At 56.1% G+C, this 21,371-nt stretch overlaps 3 protein-coding genes and 1 long non-coding RNA gene across 5 annotated transcripts; 1 reads left to right on the top strand and 3 right to left on the bottom strand.

The window, feature by feature from the left end:
- Window positions 1-294: 294 nt before the first annotated feature.
- Window positions 295-9,094, bottom strand: LOC127462926 (pre-B-cell leukemia transcription factor 4-like). Of its 2 annotated transcripts, none has more exons than XM_051771853.1 (9): window positions 8,907-9,094; window positions 6,303-6,376; window positions 3,853-4,139; window positions 3,368-3,483; window positions 2,658-2,793; window positions 2,243-2,399; window positions 1,757-1,863; window positions 1,221-1,307; window positions 295-1,132 (listed from the first exon to the last, which is right to left on the bottom strand). In XM_051771853.1, exons 1-9 carry the CDS (start codon window positions 9,077-9,079, stop codon window positions 1,040-1,042), a joined length of 1,230 nt encoding a protein of 409 aa, XP_051627813.1. In that variant the 5' UTR covers window positions 9,080-9,094; the 3' UTR covers window positions 295-1,039. The 2 variants fall into 2 exon arrangements, with proteins under 2 accessions (XP_051627813.1, XP_051627812.1); XM_051771852.1 differs by having other exon boundaries at window positions 3,368-3,558.
- A 606-nt stretch (window positions 9,095-9,700) lies between these two features.
- Window positions 9,701-17,064, bottom strand: LPAR2 (lysophosphatidic acid receptor 2). The gene is made up of 3 exons (XM_051771835.1): window positions 16,878-17,064; window positions 11,963-12,705; window positions 9,701-11,161 (listed from the first exon to the last, which is right to left on the bottom strand). Exons 2-3 carry the CDS (start codon window positions 12,693-12,695, stop codon window positions 10,860-10,862), a joined length of 1,035 nt encoding a protein of 344 aa, XP_051627795.1. The 5' UTR covers window positions 12,696-12,705; window positions 16,878-17,064; the 3' UTR covers window positions 9,701-10,859.
- LOC127462915 (uncharacterized) lies at window positions 13,927-19,809 on the top strand. The gene is made up of 4 exons (XR_007900596.1): window positions 13,927-14,022; window positions 15,304-15,395; window positions 18,934-19,103; window positions 19,750-19,809. It is a non-coding gene; the product is annotated as an uncharacterized LOC127462915 (long non-coding RNA).
- NXNL1 (nucleoredoxin like 1) lies at window positions 19,487-21,306 on the bottom strand. Its single transcript, XM_051771838.1, has 2 exons — window positions 20,978-21,306; window positions 19,487-19,984 (listed from the first exon to the last, which is right to left on the bottom strand). Exons 1-2 carry the CDS (start codon window positions 21,298-21,300, stop codon window positions 19,687-19,689), a joined length of 621 nt encoding a protein of 206 aa, XP_051627798.1. The 5' UTR covers window positions 21,301-21,306; the 3' UTR covers window positions 19,487-19,686.
- Window positions 21,307-21,371: the final 65 nt, after the last annotated feature.

The following is a 21,371-nucleotide window of genomic DNA, read 5'->3' on the forward strand; positions in this document are numbered from 1 at the left end:
GCCCCTCCCGCCCCTCCCGCCATTCCCGCCTCGCGCCCCTCCTGCCCCTCACGCCCTTCCCGCCCCTTCCCACCTCACGCCCTTCCCGCCGTTTCCCACCCCTCCTGCCTTTCTCACCCTTTTCTTGCCCTTCCTGCCCCTCACGCTCTTCCCACCTCATGCCTTTCCCTCTCTTTTCCTGCCCCTCATGCTCTTCCCACCTCACAAACCTCCGCCTCCCTCTCCCCCCCCCTCCCCAGCCCCTCAAACCCGAGAGAAAAAAATCAGGAAAAAAAGTGGAAAAAAGAAAAAAAAAAAGGCTTTGGAAGTTTATTATCTTTGATAAAATCTCAGCTGAAAGGGGCGGACTGTTAACAGCAAATGCACAAACCCCCCTTGTATCCAGGGGGAAATCCCATGGTTCGGCTGGTTTGTGGTGGTCGGGGGCTTTTTCTTTCTTTTTTTTTTCCACTTTTTCACCGGAAAAAGTAAAGCCATTAAATTTTCCAATGTTAAATGACACCGATGGAAGGTCCGACCCACGAGCGACGTCCAGTGAGAGGTTTGGTAAAGCGACGTTCTGATTAATTCGCTAAATCAGTTAAGAAAAGCTGAATTTCCTATACAAAATTACAATACAGAGAACATACAATTACAATACGGGGGTTTAACTGTCAGTAACTATTCACCTAGAACGGAAATCCCAGCGTAAAAAACCTGACAGAAATGAAAATAAATCGATTTTCTTCAGCTGTAAAGCTGGAGACAAAACGCCAAGTTCCAAGAGACACTTCTTTTTTTTCAGGTTCTTACCGTAAAATCCACGTTTTTTTATTAAAAAAAACTGAATTTGGTGAGGGAAATGAAGTTGCTTTAAAACAATTTCAGGTCCCGATGGGGTGAAGAACTCAGCGGTGAGAGGTAGAGGTGTCGCTGCAATCACAATCTATTGGTTTGTTCTGAGGTAATTAATTGTGAGTCAACAATTATATTGGCAAAAGAGCAACATTGACTAATTACACTAATGACCTCTCTCCTCTCATCAGTAGGTCCTAAAAACTTAATTAGAGGCGTCGGAGTTGACGCTGCCCGGGTCTCCGGCAGGTGAGGTGATGGATGAGGGGGTGGTGGGGTCCTGCCAGCTGCCGTTGGCCTGCAGGACATTAAAACACAGAATTCACAGCCAGCTCCATTAAAGGTGGGGCAGGATCGGGGGGCTGGGGAACAAAAGCCCATCTTACGTCGAGGCGCTGCGTCGTGTACAGGGGGGTCCCCACGAGCGGGTCGTACCTGCCCGTCTGGTGGATGACGTGGTGCAGGGAATCCATCTGCAAACCCCACAGAGTGGGGCAGAAAAGGGGAAAAAAGGGTCCTTAAACGGGATTCTTTTCAGTAAGAATTTCAACGGGAATAATAATTTATGTAGGATTTAAATAAGGAAAAAAAGAAGGAAGAACTTCAGTGGTAACTTTAAGTGAGGGTTTCAGTGAGAGGAATTTTAGGAGAAGGATTTTAGATGAAGAACTTGAGAACAAGAATTTCATGAAGGATTTCAAGTTGAGGCTTTAAGGGAGAGTAAGGATTTAAGAACAAGAATTAGAATTTCCATAAGAATTTCCAGAAGAACTCTCTGGTTTTGCTGGCAACTGAGCTGTTAATTTGGGTCTCAGTTAATTTTACATGAATGAATTGATTCATCCCGAATCAAGGACAGAAATCTGGGATTTTCCCATTTTTCTCCATGCTGAAAGTCCCTATTTTTGTTTCCCTTACTGACCTGGGACTGCACATTGGCTCCCACAGGAGAGCTCTGGTAGGAGGTCAGTGACTGCAGGTTTATAAAGGAATCCCCAGAGCTGGTCATCTTAAAAGAGCCAGAGGAAGCTGGGGGGGAAAAAAACAAATAAAGGAATTTTTATTAAAAAAAAAAATCAGTTTTTATGAGCAACCAACCCACCAAAAATGGTTCTTCAACGAGTCCCACGTGAGTCGGAGAGAAAAACAAATCCCACTGTGGTGTCAAGGGGCAGAATTCCACGTTGTTGATTATCAGGAGGGATAATTGGGGTTCTCAGGAGGAATAACTGGGATTCTCAGGAGGGATAAGTGGGATTCTCAGGAGGGATAATTGGGGTTCTCAGGAGGGATAACTGGGGTTCTCAGGAGGGATAATTGGGATTCTCAGGAGGGATAAGTGGGGTTCTCAGGAGGGATAACTGGGGTTCTCAGGAGGGATAACTGGGATTTGGCAGCCCTGGCTCACCCGAGTTCGGCGTCGAGGGGGAGTTGCCCTGGTTGCCCTGGGCCACCACGTTGGTCGCGTCCACGGCGGTTTTGGCAGCGTAAATATTGGCTTCTTCCTGGAACTTCCCCATGTTCTTCTTGTAGCGGATTCTTTTGTTCCCAAACCAGTTGGAAACCTGGCGGAGACACAGCCTGGGCTGAGCACTGGGGCAAAACAGTCCCTTTTCCACAACATTTGGGATTTTCCAGCCAAGGGGGGTTTGAAACAAGGCTTCGAGCAAGAAATAGCCAAGATTAAACCCTGTTTAAACCGGAGCCTGTCTCAGTTTAAGGGCCAATAACTAAAACCTGCTGCTAAAAAATGATAAAAAATGATCAAATTACTGTCTGAGGGGGAAAAAAGGTGCCTTGCACTCGGGGAAAGCTGCTCCCACCTGGGACACGGTGATGCCCCCTTTCTTGGCGAGCTCCTCTTTGGCCTCTTCACTGGGGTAGGGGTTGCTCAGGTGTGAGTAAAAATACTCATTCAGCACTTCCGTGGCCTGTTTGCTGAAATTGCGCCGTTTACGCCTAAAAAACCAAAGAACAAAGGAGTCATTTCTGTTGAATGGGGTTTTAAGGGACCTGCTGGGGCGTCTGGTGGCCTTTTTTCCCTCTGAAACACCTTTAGTCGGGAGGAGAACGGGGGGATCGAGGGGATGAAGGTTTTGTTAATTGAACTAAAATTAAATTTATTCACGCCAAAATACCATCTCTGCCCACAGGGCCCGGGACTGTGGCCCTGCCCCAGCAGTTACACTGTGGAATAAGTCCATTTGTATCTCACATTCCCACTCTCTCCCACAGGGCCCGGGCCGTACCCCAGCAGTTACACTGTGGAATGAGTCCATTTGTATCTCACATTCCCACTCTCTCCCACAGGGCCTGGCCGTACCCCAGCAGTTACACTGTGGAATAAATACCTTTGTATCTCACATTCCCACTCTCTCCCACAGGGCCCGGGCCGTACCCCAGCAGTTATACTGTGGAATGAGTCCATTTCTATCTCAGATTCCCAATCTCTGCCCTGCCCCAGCAGTTACACTGTGGAATAAGGACATTTCTGTCTCACATTCCCACTCTCTCCCCCAGGCCCGGGCCGTACCTGGCGTCCAGGAAGCGGGAGCGCAGGATCATGACGGCCTCGCAGGTGCTCTGCTTCAGCTGCATCTGGATGGTGCTGAACTTGCCGTGGATGATGCTCACCATGCGCTCGATCTCCTTGGGGGAGATGGGCCTGGTCCGGCTCTGCTCCCGCAGCAGGTTCATCACGTGCGTGGTGAACTCGCTGCAGGCCTGGGGACACAGGGATTTGTGGCGGCAGCCCCTGCACTCGCTGCCCCGGCGCCAGAGCCCCCCCAAAGCTCCAGAGGAGTCTCTTCAGCTGGATTCTACTCTTTTACAAAACTCCACACAGGTACGAGCCGGCCCTGCTCTCTATTTGAGGTGCACTCCCTCCAGCTCGGCCTTTCCAGAGTCCAGCCTGTCCCTGTCCTGGCCTCGGAGCCCACGGCAAAGGGGAGGGGAGGGGAGGGGGCAAAGGGTCATTTGGGTTGGGAGGATAAAAACTCTTCCATGCAGAAAGATCACCTGTTCATATTTCTCTAGCTCAGAGTGGTAAATCTGTCGGATCTGGGACAGCTTGGCCCTGTAGTCAGAGTGCTCAATGCTATTGTCATTGGGACAGCCACCTGATGCCGCTGCTCCCGCCAGCGCTCCAACTCCTCCTCCTCCTCCTCCTCCTCCTCCTCCTCCTCCTCCTCCTCCTCGGCCTCTTTTCTCCGGCCCGGACACCCCCTCTGCCAGCAGCATGTTATCGAGCCTCATGAGCTGAGCATCCGGCGGGTCCTCCTCCTGGATACCGCGGATACTCAGCACTGCGGGGATAAAAAAATGGGATAAAATGGGAACTGGGATACTCAGCACTGCGGGGATAAAATGGGATAAAATGGGAACTGGGATACTCAGCACTGCGGGGATAAAATGGGATAAAATGGGAACTGGGATACTCAGCACTGCGGGGATAAACAAATGGGATACTCAGCACTGGGGGGATAAAAAAATGGGATACTCAACACTGTGGGGATAAAAAAATGGGAGTTGGGATACTCAGAACTGCAGGGGTAAAATGGGAATGAGATAGCACTGCGGGGATAAAATGGGAATGGGATACTCAGCACTGCGGGGATAAAATGGGAATGGGATACTCAGCACTGCGGGGACAGAGAGAGATGGGAAATGGGAAACGGGGTAAAGTGGGAATTGGGATACTCAACACTGCAGGGACAGAGAGACGGGAGAGGGAGTTGGGATAAAAGGGGAGTTGGGATAAAAGGGGAGTTGGGATAAAAGGGGAATTGGGATGAAATGGGATTTGGGATACTCAACACTGCGGGGACAGAGAGACGGGAGAGGGGAGTTGGGATAAAGTGGGAATTAGGGAACTCAGCACTGCAGGGCACGGGAAGGGGAGGAAATGGGAATTCCCAAAACAGGAGGAGGCTCCGGGGTGGCTCCAAGGTGAGTTGATGATTTCAAAAATTTGTGGCTTTTCTGCCTCGTTATGGAACTAAAATTCTATTTAATCTGAGAAATTCGGTGGGAATTCTGGTTTTTTGGTGTCACCTCCTCATCTGAACCTGCAGCCAAACCCCTCCTGAAGCTCCTCTGCAGCTCCAGCTGCAGCTTAATTGGATGTCGCTTGTCTAATTATGCTAATTATGCTAATTAGCCATTAGTTATCATCAATTACACGTCAGGGTGGGGCTGGGAAGGGGGTGAAAAGCCAGGCACTGGTTCCATTAAGTCCCGAGGAACTGGAAAGGGGTTCCCACCCCCTCTGGGATCATTAATGGCACTCCCAGCCTAATAATTCCAATTTTTAATTAATTAATAAACTGAGAAGTGAGTTTTTTCACTCCAAACTACCAATTCAGTGAATTTGTTTACAGAAACCCACCAAATCTGACACAGTCAGGGACTGTTCCTAAACCCTTGTGCCAAATCCTTCGGGCCTGGATCCCCAAAACCCCTCCCCAATCCACCCTTTTTATGGAATTTTAAGGAAACCCCCCCGTGGGCCGATCCTCGTCAGGGATGGCAATAATTAAGAGGGAGGAAAATGAAATTGCCCATCATTTCTAATTAACCTGTAATTAAAGCGCGGCCCAGGCGAAGGGGCCGTGGCCTCGCCGGGTATGCAAATGCAATCAGTGCCTTTGCATCTCATTAATTAGGGAGCTGGCTGGGCCCAGACCGAGGCTCCTGCTCCACGTTTTCCCTTTTCCAGGAGCCAGAAAGGCAGGAAAGGGGGAGAAATGGGGGGGTGGGGGTGGAAAACCCCCCCGGTGGGAATCAAAACGGCCTCGGCAGGGGGAGAATGAGCCAAAAACTGGCATATTTGGGCAAAAATAATGAAAACCTGGTTATTTTGGGGCAGAAATGAACCAAAACCCGACATATTTCAGCCAGAAATGAACTAAAATTTGATGTATCGGGGCCAGAAATAAATCAAACTGCTGTTTTAGGGCCAGGAATGAACCAAAACCTGACCTATTAGGGCCGATTTCCTCCAAGAACCAACCCCATTTCCCACTGAATCTGCATTTTCCAGTGTTCCCAAATCCCCCTTTCCTCCCTAAACCAGTTATTTGTCAACCTTTGTCTCTTCCTACCACAATTTTGGCCCCAATTCCTTCAAGAGAAAAAAAAACAAACAAAAAATAAAACCATGGCAGCATTATTCTGGATTTTGGAGAGATCCAGCAAAAAAGCCCCAAAGGGAACAAACCCCAAATTATGGATTTTTCACATAAAAACAATCCAAACACTTTGTTTTACCCCCATGCAGGAGCCTAAAAATCAACAAAAAAAACCCTTAAAAAAGACCATTAAGCCAAAAAAAAAACAAAAAAAAACAAAACATCTTTGTTTTGTGAAATCCCTGAGGGAAAACAGGGAGCGGGTTAAATGGGAGGAAAATTAGGGACAGAACGTGGGATTTTGGGGCAAAATGAGGCTGAAAAAGGGCACCAACACACCTGTTTTCTCCTTGATCTCACACAGGACACTGAACAGGGCTGGTTTCATCCTGTGGCAGTTCAGGGCGTGTTTCCTGGGGGAAAAAAGGAGGGAAAATGAGCCCAAATCCACGGAAAAAAGCCAAGAAAAGCTCGGAGATGGCAGGTCAGTGAGGGAAGTAAAGGAAGGGATGGGAAAATCCTGGTGACTTCTGTCATTAAAGTTCGTTTCCTCAGGAGGGAACCGGGCTGAAAACACACAGCCTTTAAAAATCCCAAGTTTTGGCCAGTTTTGGGAACCACCACGTGCCTTTGGTGCTATAAAAAGTGCAATTTTAAATGTATATTCAATATATTTTAATAGATAGGCATGTTTATAAGTGTATTTGTGAATAAGTTTGTAATTTGGGGGCAACTCTCACCAGAAAACAACGGGAAACCCCCCCTGGATGGAACACACCTCAAAAAGTCTCCTGTGCTGCTCCCGAGCCCTTTTCCAATCCAGAACTAATATTTAAATCAGATTTCTGGCTCAGTTTCACCACATTTTTTTATATAAAACACCGTTTTCCAGCGTTTTCGGGGTCGCCTTCCCTGGGAAACGGGCGGGAGGGACCCCCTGGATGTGACACCCACCTAAAGGGTCCCTTCGGCCTCTCCCGAGCCCCCCTTTGGAATCCACAAACGCGATTCCAATCCCTGGGTTTCGGCGCCTTTCTGACCCAAACCCCGAGCGTTCGGCCCCGGGAAGGGCCCGAATCCAGGCTCTCCTCCCGCCCCCATCCCAGAGGCTGCTCCGGCCCCTCGGGCGAGCCCCAAACCGCGGGATTTCCCCCCAAATCGGGGCTGAGCGCGGCCCCCCCGAGCCCGGCGGGGAGAGAACAAAGGCTCGGGAGCTCCGGGAGGGAGCCCATTGTCCTCGGCCGAGCGGGGAAAACCGGGAAGCGCGGGGAGAATTCCCGGGCCCCGAGTGAAAACGAGCGGCGTTGGGGTCCAAACCCCGGCGGTAATTAATAATTAATCACCGCGGCCGCGGCGGCGGCGTCACGTGGGAGGCTCGGCCCCGCCGGCTCCCATCCCTGCCCAGCCCGACTCCCGGGCAAGTTTCCAGCTTGGATCTTCCAAATCCCCGGCGTGGGACCCCCCGAAATCCGCCAAGGGTTAAAATAACACCCGAAACCCACATTTTCAGTGTGAAATATTGAAGTGGATTCCCCACAAATGCGGCAGCGCAGCAGCATCGACCCGGCTCGTCTCGGGGTAAAAACTCCCCAAACCCAACCAACTTCCTGCCCACAAAGCAAAAAACCTGATTTTTCCACGTATTTCCGTGAATTCCCACGAAAATGCACCAGAGGGGCTGTAACATTTGGGGCCCAGCTGGAGCGGGAGGGCGGTTTTGGGTCAATATCGAAGGGATTCAGTTGAACAACCAAAGCTCAGCCTTCAACCTACTCGAAACTAAAACTCCCAACAAGCTCAGAATGGTCTCAAATAGCAATAATTGTCCTCAATATTCCACGCCTCTGGAATGCCCCAGGGGAGCTGCAGGTGAGGACAACACCAGGAAAGAGACAAAAAAAGTCAAGTTTTGGGGGAAAAGTGACAGTTCCACACGTGCCCCGCTCAGGTTCCGCCACCCCACGGAGCCACACTTGGAAAGGAACCCAAAGAGCCACATTTCAACCCAAATTGGGAGGGTTTAGAGGGCAAAGCTGCTCCTCATGTTCACGTGAATCCATCCAGTCCCCTGGAATTTGGTGATAGCGACCGGCACACCCAAAACTGGCCAAACTTTGGGGGCAGATTAATGGAAACGGGCGGTTTTATCACGCTGGGACATCCCCCAACACCCAACCACGGGAAAAGCACAGGGATGGGGGGGGAATAGGCCCCAAAAGCCCGTTTTGGTGGGATCCAAACCACCTCCCTTGTGGAGGAGCCGCTAATTAGGGGGAGGTAATTAGCTGGTTCCAGCCAGGGGCTGCAGAACCCACCGATCCCGCTCCTTGCCAGGCCGGTGGTGACGTCCGGGGGCGGTTTTCCCGTTAAATTGAGGAATTCCAGGTGGGGGTGAGGGATGAAGGATCCCCCCCGTGTCCCCAAACCTGGGGGTCTGCAGCCCCCCCCCCCCTTCCTGGTCAAACTTCACCCCCCAACACCTCCAGATTCCCTGTTCCCGGTGCCTTTTCCCCATTCCCAGTGGTTTCACCCCATTCCCAGTGGTTTCCCCCCATTTCCAGTGGATTTTGCTCCCATTCCCAGTGTCTTTCCCCCATTTCTAGTGGGTTTCCCCCCATTCCCAGTGTCTTTCCCCCATTTCTAGTGGGTTTCCCCCTATTCCCAGTGGGTTTCCCCCCATTCCCAGCGGTGTCAGGGGGGACAACCCCATTCCCACCGGGAATGTTGACACCCCCCGGGGGCAGCCCCTCGGACGCCGTTACCGGGGAATTCGCGGTGAGCAGCGGGAGCATCCTCCCGCCCTGGGAATAGCGGGAACACCGGGAATAGCGGGAACACCGGGAATAGCGGGAAATCCCCCCCGCTCCCCTGCCGGGGTGGTCTCTGCGGTGCCCCCCGCGCTGAGTCACGGCCGGGGCCGGAGCCCCCTCCCCGCCCCGGTACCTGGCCTGGGCCTCGTCCAGGCTCTGGTCGGTGATGGCCATGATCTGCTGCAGGACATCGCCCGTGTCGTGCGGCCCCGGCGCGGGCGGCTCCGCGGCGGCGGCGGGAGGAGGAGGAGGAGGAGGAGGAGGCGGCGGGAGGGTCACCCCGAGCAGCCGCGACGGGTCCTCCATGGCGGGCGGGGCCGGGCCCGGCGCCGCGGCCCCGGCGCGACAGGGCGCGACAGGGCGCGACAGGGCCCGGCGGCGACCGAGCGGCGACCGAGCGGCGACCACCGACCCCCCCCCGCCCCCCGCCCGCAGCCGCCGCCGCGGGACACGCCCACCGCTGGGCACGCCCTCTCCTGTGTCGACAGGGACACGCCCACCGGTGGACACGCCCTCTCCTGTGTCGACAGGGACACGCCCACCGCTGGACACGCCCTCTCCTGTGTCGGCAAGGGACACGCCCAGCACTGGCCGCGCCCCCGATCCCCACGCGGGACACGCCCACATTCTCCGTCAGTCCCCGCCCACTGCCGGAGGGTCACGCCCATCCCCGGTAAGGACCCCCCACTGTCCCCATGGACCACATCCACTCCTCAGTGCCCACGCCCACATCACCGGTCATGCCCCACCCACCACCCCCCTCACCTGTGGCCACACCCACTTACCTGTTAGGCCCCTCCCATCACCCCCTCCCCGGGGTCCCATCAAACCCCCCTTGGGGTCCCATCAAACCCCCCCCCCGTGGGGTCCCATCCCCCTCCACCCCAGTCCCACCCATATTTTATTCCAGTTCTCCACATCCAACTCTTTCTTTTCTAAAACCCAGGGCAAAACCATTTATTCCGGGAGTCTCTGGGACACAGAGGTGGGAAGGATATTCCAAGGCTTCCAGTCAGTCCAGGAGACCTGTCACCTCCCCACAGCCCCTGCCTGGCTCTGCTCTGCAACAAAGAAACCCTCCAGAAAGTCGTGTTCTCCTCAAGTGGCCGCTCTGGGGGCTGATCCTCGCGCAAAAACAGGATGTTTGATTAAAGAAAACACCCTGAAATTATAAATTTCGATGACATTCCGGCGCCACGTGGAAAACAACTCCCCCTGCATTTCACACCGGCACATCCACAGCACCTGAGGTTTAACCATGTGAAAGGGAAGGAAAGCTGGAGGATTATTCCCAGTTCCTGAGAATATTCTGGATGTTCTCCCCTCCAGACACAGCCCCAGAACCGACACCGACCGTTCACATCCCAGGAGAGGGGTTGCCATTAACGAGGATTCCCAGTTTCTCTGCAGGGAGGAAAACGGGCCTGGGGCAGATCTGAGGCGTTGTTTGAGCGTTAAGGTACAAAAACTGCACGTTAAAAATCCTGACTGCCTCGGAATGTGACCTCGAGCTGCCCCAGAGGGATTTCCAGGGAGCAGAGGGCTGGTTTAATGGGAACATGACTCACTCCACACCCGTGAGCACATGGTATCACTTAGCAGAGCACAAACACAACTGCAGCTCCTCAGCCCCTCTCCAGCTCAGCAAGGAATTCCGTGCTCCCAAACATCCTCCCGAAGCCTGGAACACTCCGAAATCCAATTAAAAAAACCCACTTGGGAAAGCAGGGATCTGCTTCTCAGGAAGCAATTTGCAGGGATTCCCCTCAGAGGAGGCTTAGGGGGATAACCAGCTTTGGGAAGCAGGTGGGACACAGCCCGGGTCAGGGATAATACTGAAGGACCGAGGAAACACTTTGCTTGCCGAGAGAAATTCCCGTCCCGCACCTCCGGACGCCGCCACACCGACTCAACCCCTCGTTAAAAAGAGTCTTTAATGAGAATCCCCCTCCGAGGTCCGTGAAACCACCTCGTCCTTCGTCCTCAGCGAGTCTTCCCGGGGGGGACCGTCCGTGCCAGAGCTTTCGGGATGCCGGAGAGCCCGGCCCGGCCCCCCGCGGGAGCGGGACAGCTGCGGGGCTCAGGGCTAGATGGAGGAGTCGACGGTGAAGTGGCCGTTGTGCGAGAGGGTGCCGCGGTCGGCCGTGTTCAGCTTGACCACGGTGGGCGTGTACTTGGAGTTGCGGGGGCACGGGAAGCACAGGATGCGGCGGAAGGTGCTCCTCATCTCCGTGTCGCGGTACGAGTAGACGATGGCGTTGATGAGGGAGTTGATCTCGGCCAGCAGCAGCACGTACTTCTCCACCGCCAGCACGTTGCAGCTCTTGCAGCCCAGCCCGTCCAGGAGCAGCACGACCTGCCCGGGGGTCCAGCAGATCACAAAGGCACCTGGGAGAGAGGTAAAACGGGGGGGAAATGAGGGGGAAGTTGGGGGAAATCAGGGGGAAAACAGGGGAAAGTCAGGGAAGAATCAGGGGGAAATCAATGGAATCACAGGAATCTTGTGAAAAAAGTCACTCCACAGCTCCAGAGAGCAGGGAATGTCACCTCCCAGCCCTCCCTGCTGTCACCTCCCCACCCCACAGAGCCCAGGGTGGGGCATTAAAGTGTCATCTGGACTGAGCTGAGCACACGGACTCAGTAAATCCACGTCCTGAAACTGCTGAGTTCCTCAGCACCCAACCCAAACCACCACCCAGCCCACAACCCCACAGCCCCAGACACCAGGGAACAGCATGTCACTTCCCTCACTTCCCTGTTGTCACCTCCCCACCCCACAGAGCCCAGGGCAGGGCATCGAAGCATCATCTGCACTGGGCTGAGCTGAGCACACAGGTCCTGAAACTCTTGGGTTCCTCTTCAGCCCAACCCAAATCACCACCCAAACCACCACCCCACAGCTCCAGACACCAGAGAAGCAGAACCTCACTTCCCTCACTTCCCTGTTGTCACCTCCCCACCCCACAGGGCCCAGGGGGAGGATTAAAACATCGCTTGGATTGAGCTGAGCACACGGACTAAGTAAATCCACATCCTGAAACTGTCCAGTTCCTCAGAACCCAACCCAAACCACCACCCAAACCACCACCCCACAGCTCCAGACACCAGGGAATGTCACCTCCCCACTCCACAGAGCCCAGGGCGGGGGACCAGAGCATCCCTTGGACTGCTCAGAGCCCGTGGACTCACTCAGGATGATGGTGACCGTCTTGACCAGGCTGATCATGGTCTCCTTGTAGCGGGGGTGGAAGCTGGTGTGCTTGGACATCCTGGTCATCTTCCTCTTGACGTAGATGAAGATGTGCGTGTACACCACCACCATGATGAGGAAGATGACGAGGTTGGAGATGGCCCAGAAGGTCAGGTAGCTCCTGCTGTAGAGGGGGGCCATGCTGGAGCACTTGTCCAGGGCGCAGAGGCAGTGCCAGCCGTAGGAGGGGATGAGCCCCAGCAGCAGCGCCGTGACCCAGATGCAGAAGATGAGGATGGTGACGCGCTGGTTGGACATCTTGCTGTGCAGCTGCATGGTGAACACCGTCTGGTGCCGCTCCACGGCGATGGCCAGCAGGTTCACCACCGAGGCCGTCAGGCTGGTGTCCAGCAGGCTCTGCCGGATGAACCAGGTCTTGAGGGACAGCTCGGCCGTGCGGGGGCCCGTGTGGAACATGAGGAACATGTAGGCGATGCCCGCGAACAGGTCGGCGGCCGCCAGGTTGCCCAGCAGGTAGTAGATGGGGTAGTGGAAGCGGCGGTTGATGACGATGGCCGTGATGACCAGCAGGTTGGTCAGCAGCACGATGACGCTCACGGTCAGGCCCAGGGCCACCACCAGCACGTCCTTGGTGCGCCAGTACGTGGTCAGCTCCTTGCGGGAGTTGTTGTAGAAGAAGCCCACGGTCTCGTTGTAGAAGCAGTGCCTCATGGCGGCGGCCCTGGGGGGGACAGGAGGGTTGGGGACACCTCAGGGGGACACGGCCGGGGGGGCAGAGCCCTGCAGGAGGGCTCTTGGCAGGGGTGGGGCCTGGAACAGCCACAGGGTGGATGGGAGAGAGCTTGGAACACTGGAACAACCGCAGGAGGGATGGGACAGGGAGGAGCTTGGAACATTCAGGAACAACCACAGCATGGATAGGAGAGCTTGGAACACCCAGGAACAACCACAGGGAGGAGCTGGGAACACCCAGGAACAACCACAGGAGCAACAGGAAAGTCCTCAGCTGTCCCCAGAGCCCTCAGCTGCCCCCAGAGTCACCCTGAGGAGGCAGCAGGACCTGGAAGGCTCCTGGGAGGAGGTTGGATCTGCCAGATCCGATGAGGGAATGTCCCGGCCCGGCCCACGGGACAGACTAAACTGTTGTGGTTGTCCCAGACGTGATGCTTCAGAAATGTGAAAACAAAGAGGGTTTATCAGCCAGTTCCTAAACATTCCCCCCCCCATGGAGGCTGAGGCTCCACAGCTGCTGCTGCCCCAGGAATGCTCTGGGAGCACCAAAGCTCAGCCTTCCTGGGCAGTTTTGCTGCTTAAAGCCCAACAGAAGCCACGGCTGCTTCCAGACACTGCTCCATGTGCTGGTCCTTCCTGAATAGGTGGGGGCTTCCCAAACTCTGCCCGAGGCAAAGAGAGGGATGGGAATGGCCCCTCAGCCCTGGAGAGTGAACAGCAGCAATAAATGAGGACACACAGCCATGGGGGGGATCTCTGCAAGAGCTGGGCCATCCAGGACATTTTGGGACCACATGGACTGTGTGGGATCATGGAATCGTGGAATGGGCCGGGTGGGAAGGGACCTTAAAGCTCATCCTGTCCCACGGGCAGGGACACCTTCCATGGCTCAGGTTGCTCCAAGCCCCATCCAAACTGGCCTTGGACACTTCCAGGGGTGGAGCAGCCACAGCTTCTCTGGGAATTCCATCCCAGCCCCTCCCCACCCTCTCAGGGGGGGGATTTCTCCCCAATATCTGCCCTAAACCTTCTGTTTTCTGGTTTAAAGTCACCTGTGCAGCGAGGGAAGCGACTCCCTTCTTCCCAGCCAGCTCTGGATTGAGGCTGCAGCCCCAAAAATCCCCAAATTGGGTGGAAAAACCGTATAGAAAAAGCTGTTTGAGGCTCCTCATGTTTCTTTTACACCCAGGGCCGTGCTGGGAGCAAGACCTGACAAGCCTCCAGTGTGGATTCCAGCAGGAAGAATCCATTCCCAAAGCTGCAGCTTCCTGGTCCCTGAGGAGCCGAGCACGAGCAGCAGGGAAAGGTAAGGATATTTCACCCCCCAGCCTCGGGTTTTACACCTGGGAATCAACAGGGTTTTGCTCCAGCGGGAGAGGACCCAGCCCATGGCAGGGGGTGGAACCAGAGGAGCTTCAAACAGTTCCCTTCCCATCCAAACCATTCCATGGTTGACTCGTCCATAAAAAAAAAAAAAAAGGCAGGAAAAACACAGCCCGAGGGATGAGAACCCGCTGATCCCACCCCACAGATGTTCCTGCTCCTTCCCTAACCCAGAGCCTGGAAATCTCAAGTCAGGCCTGGCTTTGGTCCCACAGGGATGGGCAAACCCGGCCCGGAGCCTCCGGAGGTGCCGAAAAATGACACGGATTTTCCTTCCCCTGGAGAGTTGTGCACATGAATCACCGGCTCTGCCCGTCCCCGAACATCCATTCGGGAAGCTGAGCCAGGGGAGGGTCAGGCTGGGTATTTGGGAGAGGTTTTCCATCCAGAGGGTGGTCGGGCACTGGGAACAGGCTCCCCAGGGATCGGTCACGGCTCCAAGGCCGCCAGAGCTCCAGGAGTGTTGGGACAACAGGGACAGGGTGGGATTTTGGAGTGTCCTGAGCAGGGCCAGGACTTGGACTCGATAACCCTTGTGGATTCCTTCCAACTCAGGATATTCCATGATTTTAGAGCTCAGGGAGCGTTTGGATAACACCCTCAGGCACAGGGGGGGATTTTGGGGTGTCCCGGGCAGGGATTGGACTCGACGACCCTTGTGGGTCCCTCCAGCTCAGGACATTCCACGATCCTCCTCATTTCGGAGAAGGCAGCAGGAACACAGCTGTCTCCAAACAGGGAGGAACCCCCGAGTGCCTGAGTCAGCCCCGCGTTAATCACCCCGAAACCCAAACCCCGCTCGGGGCCCTCCCGTTCCCGAGCTCTGCAGGCAGAGGAGACTCCAGGGCTGCGTTTTCCGGGACGCTCCGGCCGGAGCCCTCGGAGTAGCAACAGGGATCGTTCCGGGCTTATCTGCGGCACCGCACCCACCTGGGTTGTGCAAACAAGGAGCCGAGCCAAGAAAACCCCATTGTACCTGCAGCTGAACTTTTGATCCCGCTGCCTCCTCCGACACCCCCCGAGGGGAGAGCTGGACACCCGGGATGGGCCACTCAGAAAGCTGCTGAGCGGGGAAATATCGCCTTTCATAAACATTGGGGGGGGGGAGAAGGAAAAGGGGAGGGGAGGAGTCAGGCTGCCCCGGGGGGGGGATTTTAGGCGGGCTGGGCCTGTGTAGCAAGCCCATCTTCCCTCTTTTCCTCAGCTCGTGGGATGTTTGTGGACCCGGAGCCGAGCGGGAGTCGCGCGGTCCCGATGGAATGGGAGGGACGGGAGGAGCCTGCGGTGGCCTGGCAGGTAACCGGGAGCCTTCTGGCTGGAATGTGGGGAGCTGGAGGAAGGACGAGGAGGGGAGGAAAGCCCTGGGAGAGGAGGAACGCTGTGAATCACGACAGGTTGATGAGCACCTTCCCGGGGTGTTCCCGGGCAGGTACGGGATCAAGGCCGGGCCATTCACATGCAGAACAGCTTCCTCTCCATGTGCAACAGCCCCAAATCGCTGGAGTTCAGGAAGTCACAGAATCACGAACGGTTTGGGTGGGAGGGGACATTTTAAGGTCACCTCGTTCCACCCCCTGCCGCGGGCAGGGACACCTTCCACTATCCCAGGTTGCTCCAACCTGGCCTTGGACACTTCCAGGGACGGGGCAGCCCCAGCTTCTCTGGGAATTCCATCCCAGCTCCTCCCCATTCTCACAGGGAACCCACCTAAATCTTTCCTCTTTTAGTTCAAATCCCTTCCCCCCTTGTCCTGTCACTCCCTGCCCGGGTGAATCTCACAAACCCCCTCCGAGCCCCGGCATCACACACAAATCCGGAGCGTCCACGCTGATGCCAAGACCCAAACCCGCTTCTCTGGGCAGGACTTGGAGCGCGGGGAAAACTCGGAGCGCCCCAAATCCCTCCGGAACGTGCCGAGGGCTCGGAGCCCGCCCCGCTCGGGGTGTTGCGGAGCAGGGAGCGACAGGTTAACAACGCCCGTGAGCGGCTCCGGGAGCTCCGCTGCCACCCTGCAATTACCGCCCGACCTTGGGGCTCGGCACAAGGACGGCCGGGGCCAGAAGTCCCCATCGCCCGGGAGGGGATGAGAAAAGAGCCCCAGGAGCAGCAGAGCCGAGCCGGGGCTGGGGCCATGATGCACAAAGGAGCTGGATGAGTCTATTGTTCGGTGTCCGAGCAACCCCCCGGGCTCCGCTCGGCTCTGCCCGGCGCGAGGTCCGGGCTCTCCGGCTTTGTTTACTCGGTAAAACGAGCGGCTGGCTCCGAGCTGCGCCCGCTCACGGCCCCCTCGCCTTGAGCAATCGGCAAACACCGCCCGGCTCCCCCCGCGTCCAAGCGCGGCTCTTCCAGGGGGGCAGGAGCCGGCTCGGAAGGAGGGCAGGACACGTCGTGTCTCCTCTGGGATTTCTCACCCTCCGCAGCTCGAGTTCGCGGCGAGTTCAGGAGTCCTCCGCGCCGCGGTAAAGGTGTGATTCCTTTTTAATTCCTGGGTAATTCCAGTTCCTCCCGGGGAAGCACTTAACTCCAGGGTCTAGGAAGGCATCCGCCACTTGTTGCCAGCCCCGCAGCCGCGCATGGAGCGGGGATGAATGGCTTGGAATTCGGCTCCCACTTAATAACCACAATCAGCGCCGATCGAGGCGGAACAATGGATCCGTAAAGGCTCCCGGGGCTCACATCCAACCTGTTTTACCCACGGCTTTCGAGCCAACCGCTCCAACCGCCGCTCCATTTTTTAAGCCTGGAAGAGCATTTTTACTCCCGAGAGGAAAATCTTACCTGGGAACTCAACGCCGCCTCCAAACCCGGCGCTCAGCATCGACCTCGGCGCCCCGGGGAGCCAGGGCGGCGATCCTGCGAGGGGATCCCCATCTCCTGGAGGGCAGAGCCGCTTCCCAAGCCGGGGAACAACCCCCTCTCCCCCCCGAGCGCCTCACAGGAAAGTTTGAGCCGCGGAGTCCATCGCGGGGAGAAGCTCCTGGGAGGCGACTTGTGCGGCTGCGGAGGAGCCGCGGCCTCCTCGGATCCTCCCCTGGGCGGGTCCTGCGGGCCCCGGGAGCCGAAATCCGAGCCCTCGGCGCCTCCTCGGAGCCCCAAAAGCGCTTCCCGAGAGCCTCCGGCCGCGGCTGGATCGAGGTGGCTCCGCGGCGGCCGCATCGCCCCGCAGGACCGGTCCCGGGGCGGGAGCGGCGCCAGGACCCGCCCGGCAACTGGTCCCAGTGCCGCCGCCGCACTGGGGAGCCCCGGCGGGGAGCGGGGCTGCCCGAGGATCCCGGGGGAGGGACCGGAGCACCCGGGCACGGGGGACACGTCGGGTCGGGATCCAGCCCCCCACATCCCGGGTGGATCTTTGGATCAGGATCCAGCCCCCATATCCCAACTGGACCATCAGTCAGGATCCAGCCCCCACATCCCGGGTGGATCTTTGGATCAGGATCCAGCCCCCATATCCCAACTGGACCATCAGTCAGGATCCAGCCCCCCCACCCCCTCATTTCCAGTGGGTCATTAAGTCAGGATCCAACCCCCCCCCATTCCAACTGGAGCATGGGGTCAGAATCCAGACCCCCTCCTTCTGAGTGGACCAGAGGGTCAGATCCAGCCCCACATTCCAGCTGGACCATGAGGATTCAGCCCCTCACATCCCAACTGGACCATCAGGTCAGGATCCTCCTCCCTTGTCTGCTTCCCTGGGAACGATGTTATTGTCAGGAACAGCCCTGACCTGCTGCCAGGGACACCGGGAGAGCAGGACCTGCCCTGGGAGATGGGGACAGCCCGGGACAAAGGGATGGACACTGGGACAGGGATCCAAGGGACAGGGATCCACAGGGAGGAGGCTACAGAGAGCCTGGGACGAAGGGATGGAGACAGGGATCCCCAGGGACAGGGACAGACACAAGGACAGGGATCCACAGGGGTGAGGCTATGGAGAGCCCAGGACAAAGGGATGGAGACAGGGATCCACAACAACCCCCCTGGGATGGAGCACTGGATGCTGAACAGGGACAGGACTGCGGAGCCCCAACAGCCACCAGTCCAGCCCCTCTTCTCCCCCCGTCCCCTCCATCCCTCCAGGAGTTTTCCTGTTCCTCCCCCATTCCAAAGGGTCTCCCGGGGTGTCCTGGCGTTGTCCCCCCCGAGCCGGGTCATGGAGTAACCTGATCCCAACCCGGCCACGTCCTGGTGCCCAGCAGAGCCTCGGCAGGGAAACACTTCCAAGGAAAACATCTGTCCCCTCCCCTTTCTTCCACTTCTCCTTTCCGAGGGGGGTTTTAATTGTTTGAGTGGATTTTGCTGTTCCCAAACAAGCCCTAAAGGCAACATTTTCCTTTAACCCTCTCGGTTGCCACTGCTCCCCCCCCCCCCATGACCATCTGAAGGGTTGTTTTTTTGGCTGCTTTTTTGGAATCCCAGGAATGTTTAGAAACCTCCTGGAAGGAGTCATGTCATCCCAATGTCATCAGCAGCCCCCCAAAATTGCTCCAATGAATTGTTCCCGAGTCCCAGCTGGCTCAGAGATTCCCAAACCCTCTCAGAGGAGCCCAGTCCCACAACCCCCCAGCTCCCAGGGATGGGAGAAGCTCATCCAGGAACCTTTAAAAATGCAGGAATTCCATCACACCCCCGGCTGCTGGATCAGTGCCAGCTCCGGGAGCAGAGCTGGTGGGAGCCCAGACCATCAAAGAATCCCTTAAAACAAAGGGATGGGGAAGGAATCCCAGCCCACAGCAGGGTTTTGCTTTTCCTCCAACGAGTTAACAACCGTTTGGAATCCCAAAAAAAGTCATGAAAGACCTGGAAAACTCCTCCCTCCCCCTTTCTCCTTCCCCAGGCTCTGCTGTTTGGGACACTCTAACTCCAAGTATTGTTGGAAACACCTTAAATTGGGGCCTGAAGGGAAACCTGAACCTGGGATCTCCACACCTTCGCTCGTGGGATGAGATGGAAAACCAGCTGAGGATGTCGTTGGAAAGGGATGAAACCAACACTTCCCTCCCCCTGGTAACCACCCTGGGCATGGATTTGGGTGGGATAACATCCCTGGACACTCTTGGTGGCTATTCCAGCCTCTCCAGGAGGAAAACAGGGCGGGGGGGGCGGGTATTTTGGAGCAGGGATGGTCTGGGGGCCCCTCCGTGGCTCCTCCTGATCCACACGGGAAGGAAGGGAATTATCCCCCAGGGAGAGCAGGAGGCAGGAGCAGCAGTTCCAAGGTGATGCCCCATCGTTTGGGGTTGGAATCACATCGGGACCCCAGGACCCTTCACCACCTCCCTTGGGCATTTTCAATGCAATTCCCAGTTTTTGAGCTGTTTACAGTCACTCCCTGAATCCTGGTCTCTAGGAATTACTTTTCTTCTCCCCTTTTTTGGTAAACAGACAACAAAAACGTTACTTTTAATCCCAATTCTGGCAAACAAATGCCTGAGATACCCCGGCAAGGTTTTTCCGGCGCCAGATTCCGGGATGACATGAGGAAACACATCCCACTCCGGGTCGGAATATCTTAATTACAGCGATTTTCCAGGTGGGAGAAGCTGGATGTGGGAGCCATCCCATCGATCCCACGAGCTCTTGGAGCTGCTCAAGGGTCTTCCTCCCCTTCTCCCTCCCCCTCCTCCCTGTCCCTGTCCTTGTCCTTGTCCAGCCTGTACTTGAGCCGGCGCAGGGGGTGCGTGAGGCTCCTCCGGGCGTGGTTGTCGAAATCCTCGGCCAGGCGGAAATTCCGGTCCAGGATCTCGGCGGCCTCCTGCCAGTTCTGGAAGCACTTGGGGCCCATCCTCTGGATCTCCTCCACGGCGTTGGCCACCAGCACGTCCCCGCTGGGCTTCAGCACCACCACGGCCGGCACCTCGGACACGGCGAAGCGCAGCTCCAGCTCCCTGCCGGCAACGGGAACGGAATGGGAGTGGGCTGGGGGGTCCCATGGGAATTGGCTCTGGATGGAGGTGGAAGGGGTGGCATGTGGGGTTTGGGTAAGGAGAGATGGGATTTGGGGGATGGGAAATAAGAGGGGATGGGAGATGGGATTTGGATGATGGGATTTGGGTGTTGGGAGATGGGATTTGGGTGTTGGGAGATGGGATTCAACTCCCAGGTCCTGTTTTTCCAGCCATTAAACATCAACAGGAGGCTCCAAATTCCAGCCTCCTGCAGTTTATCCTCCAAAAGAGCCGGGGATCATTCTGGGTGTTAATTAGGCTCGTTCTGCCGCTAACGAGGTTACAGTAATTGGTTCCAATCCAGCCACATCCCAATCCAGGGCTCTGGGGCCCGGCCTGCAATGTTTGGGGCTTATAAATAGAATGGAAAATCGGGATACAGGAACAGCGGGAATATTTTATGTATTTTAAATTAAACTTCCTTGGTTTGGGGGGTCCTGGAGCTGTGGGAACCCTGTTTTTGGGGTTCTGGGGCTGTGGGGTCCCAGTTGGGGGGTCCCAGAGCTGTGGGGTCCTGTTTAGATACACGTATAAATATATCTATATATATAAAATATGTATGTATAGTATTATGATATATAATGACATGATATTTATATATAATACTATATACAATGACATTATATTTATATACAATATGACATATAATGGCATTAGTATTATATTTACATATAATATTATATATGGCATATATTATATATATTTTATATATTACATATGATGACATTATATGACATCATGACACAGATTAGACTAGATTATATGACATATATTATAATTAAAATATTTCCAGCAGGTGCAGCCAAGGGGCTCCGCGGGTTTCCCAGTCACACCCCACACCGACCTCTCCAGTCTTACAAGACCCTCGACCCCCAGACAAGACCCTCGACCCCCCAGGCCGCGGGTGCGGGACCCCCCGTGCCCCGGCCGTACCTGCCGAAGGTGTCCCCGAAGGGCAGCGCGAGCCAGCGGCGGGGCATGGAGCGCAGGAAGGCGCTCTGCTGCTCCTCCGTCTCGTCGCGGGACACGTAGACCAGGACGAGCTGGCGGGAGCGCTCCACGTAGAACTCGTCGGTGAGGCGCTGGAAGAAGTCCTTGAGCAGGGGCGCGAAGTCCCGGCAGCGCGGGCACTGCCCCGAGCCGAAGTAGAGCAGCAGCACTTTGTTGTCCAGCGCCCCGCGCAGCTCCCGCTCCGTGTCCAGCTCGTCCTCCTCCCGGTTCGCCTTCAGCACCTTCCCGGCGAAGAGCGCGGACATGGCAAGGGGAGGAGAGCTCGGGGAGGAGGGGAGGTGCCGGATCGGGACGTGGAGCAGCGGGAGAAGGGGGA

Source organism: Manacus candei, unplaced genomic scaffold, assembly GCF_025592945.1.
Source record: "Manacus candei isolate 608988 ecotype Guabito, Panama unplaced genomic scaffold, ASM2559294v1 h1tg000145l, whole genome shotgun sequence".
In the NCBI taxonomy this organism is placed as follows: Eukaryota; Metazoa; Chordata; class Aves; order Passeriformes; family Pipridae; genus Manacus; species Manacus candei.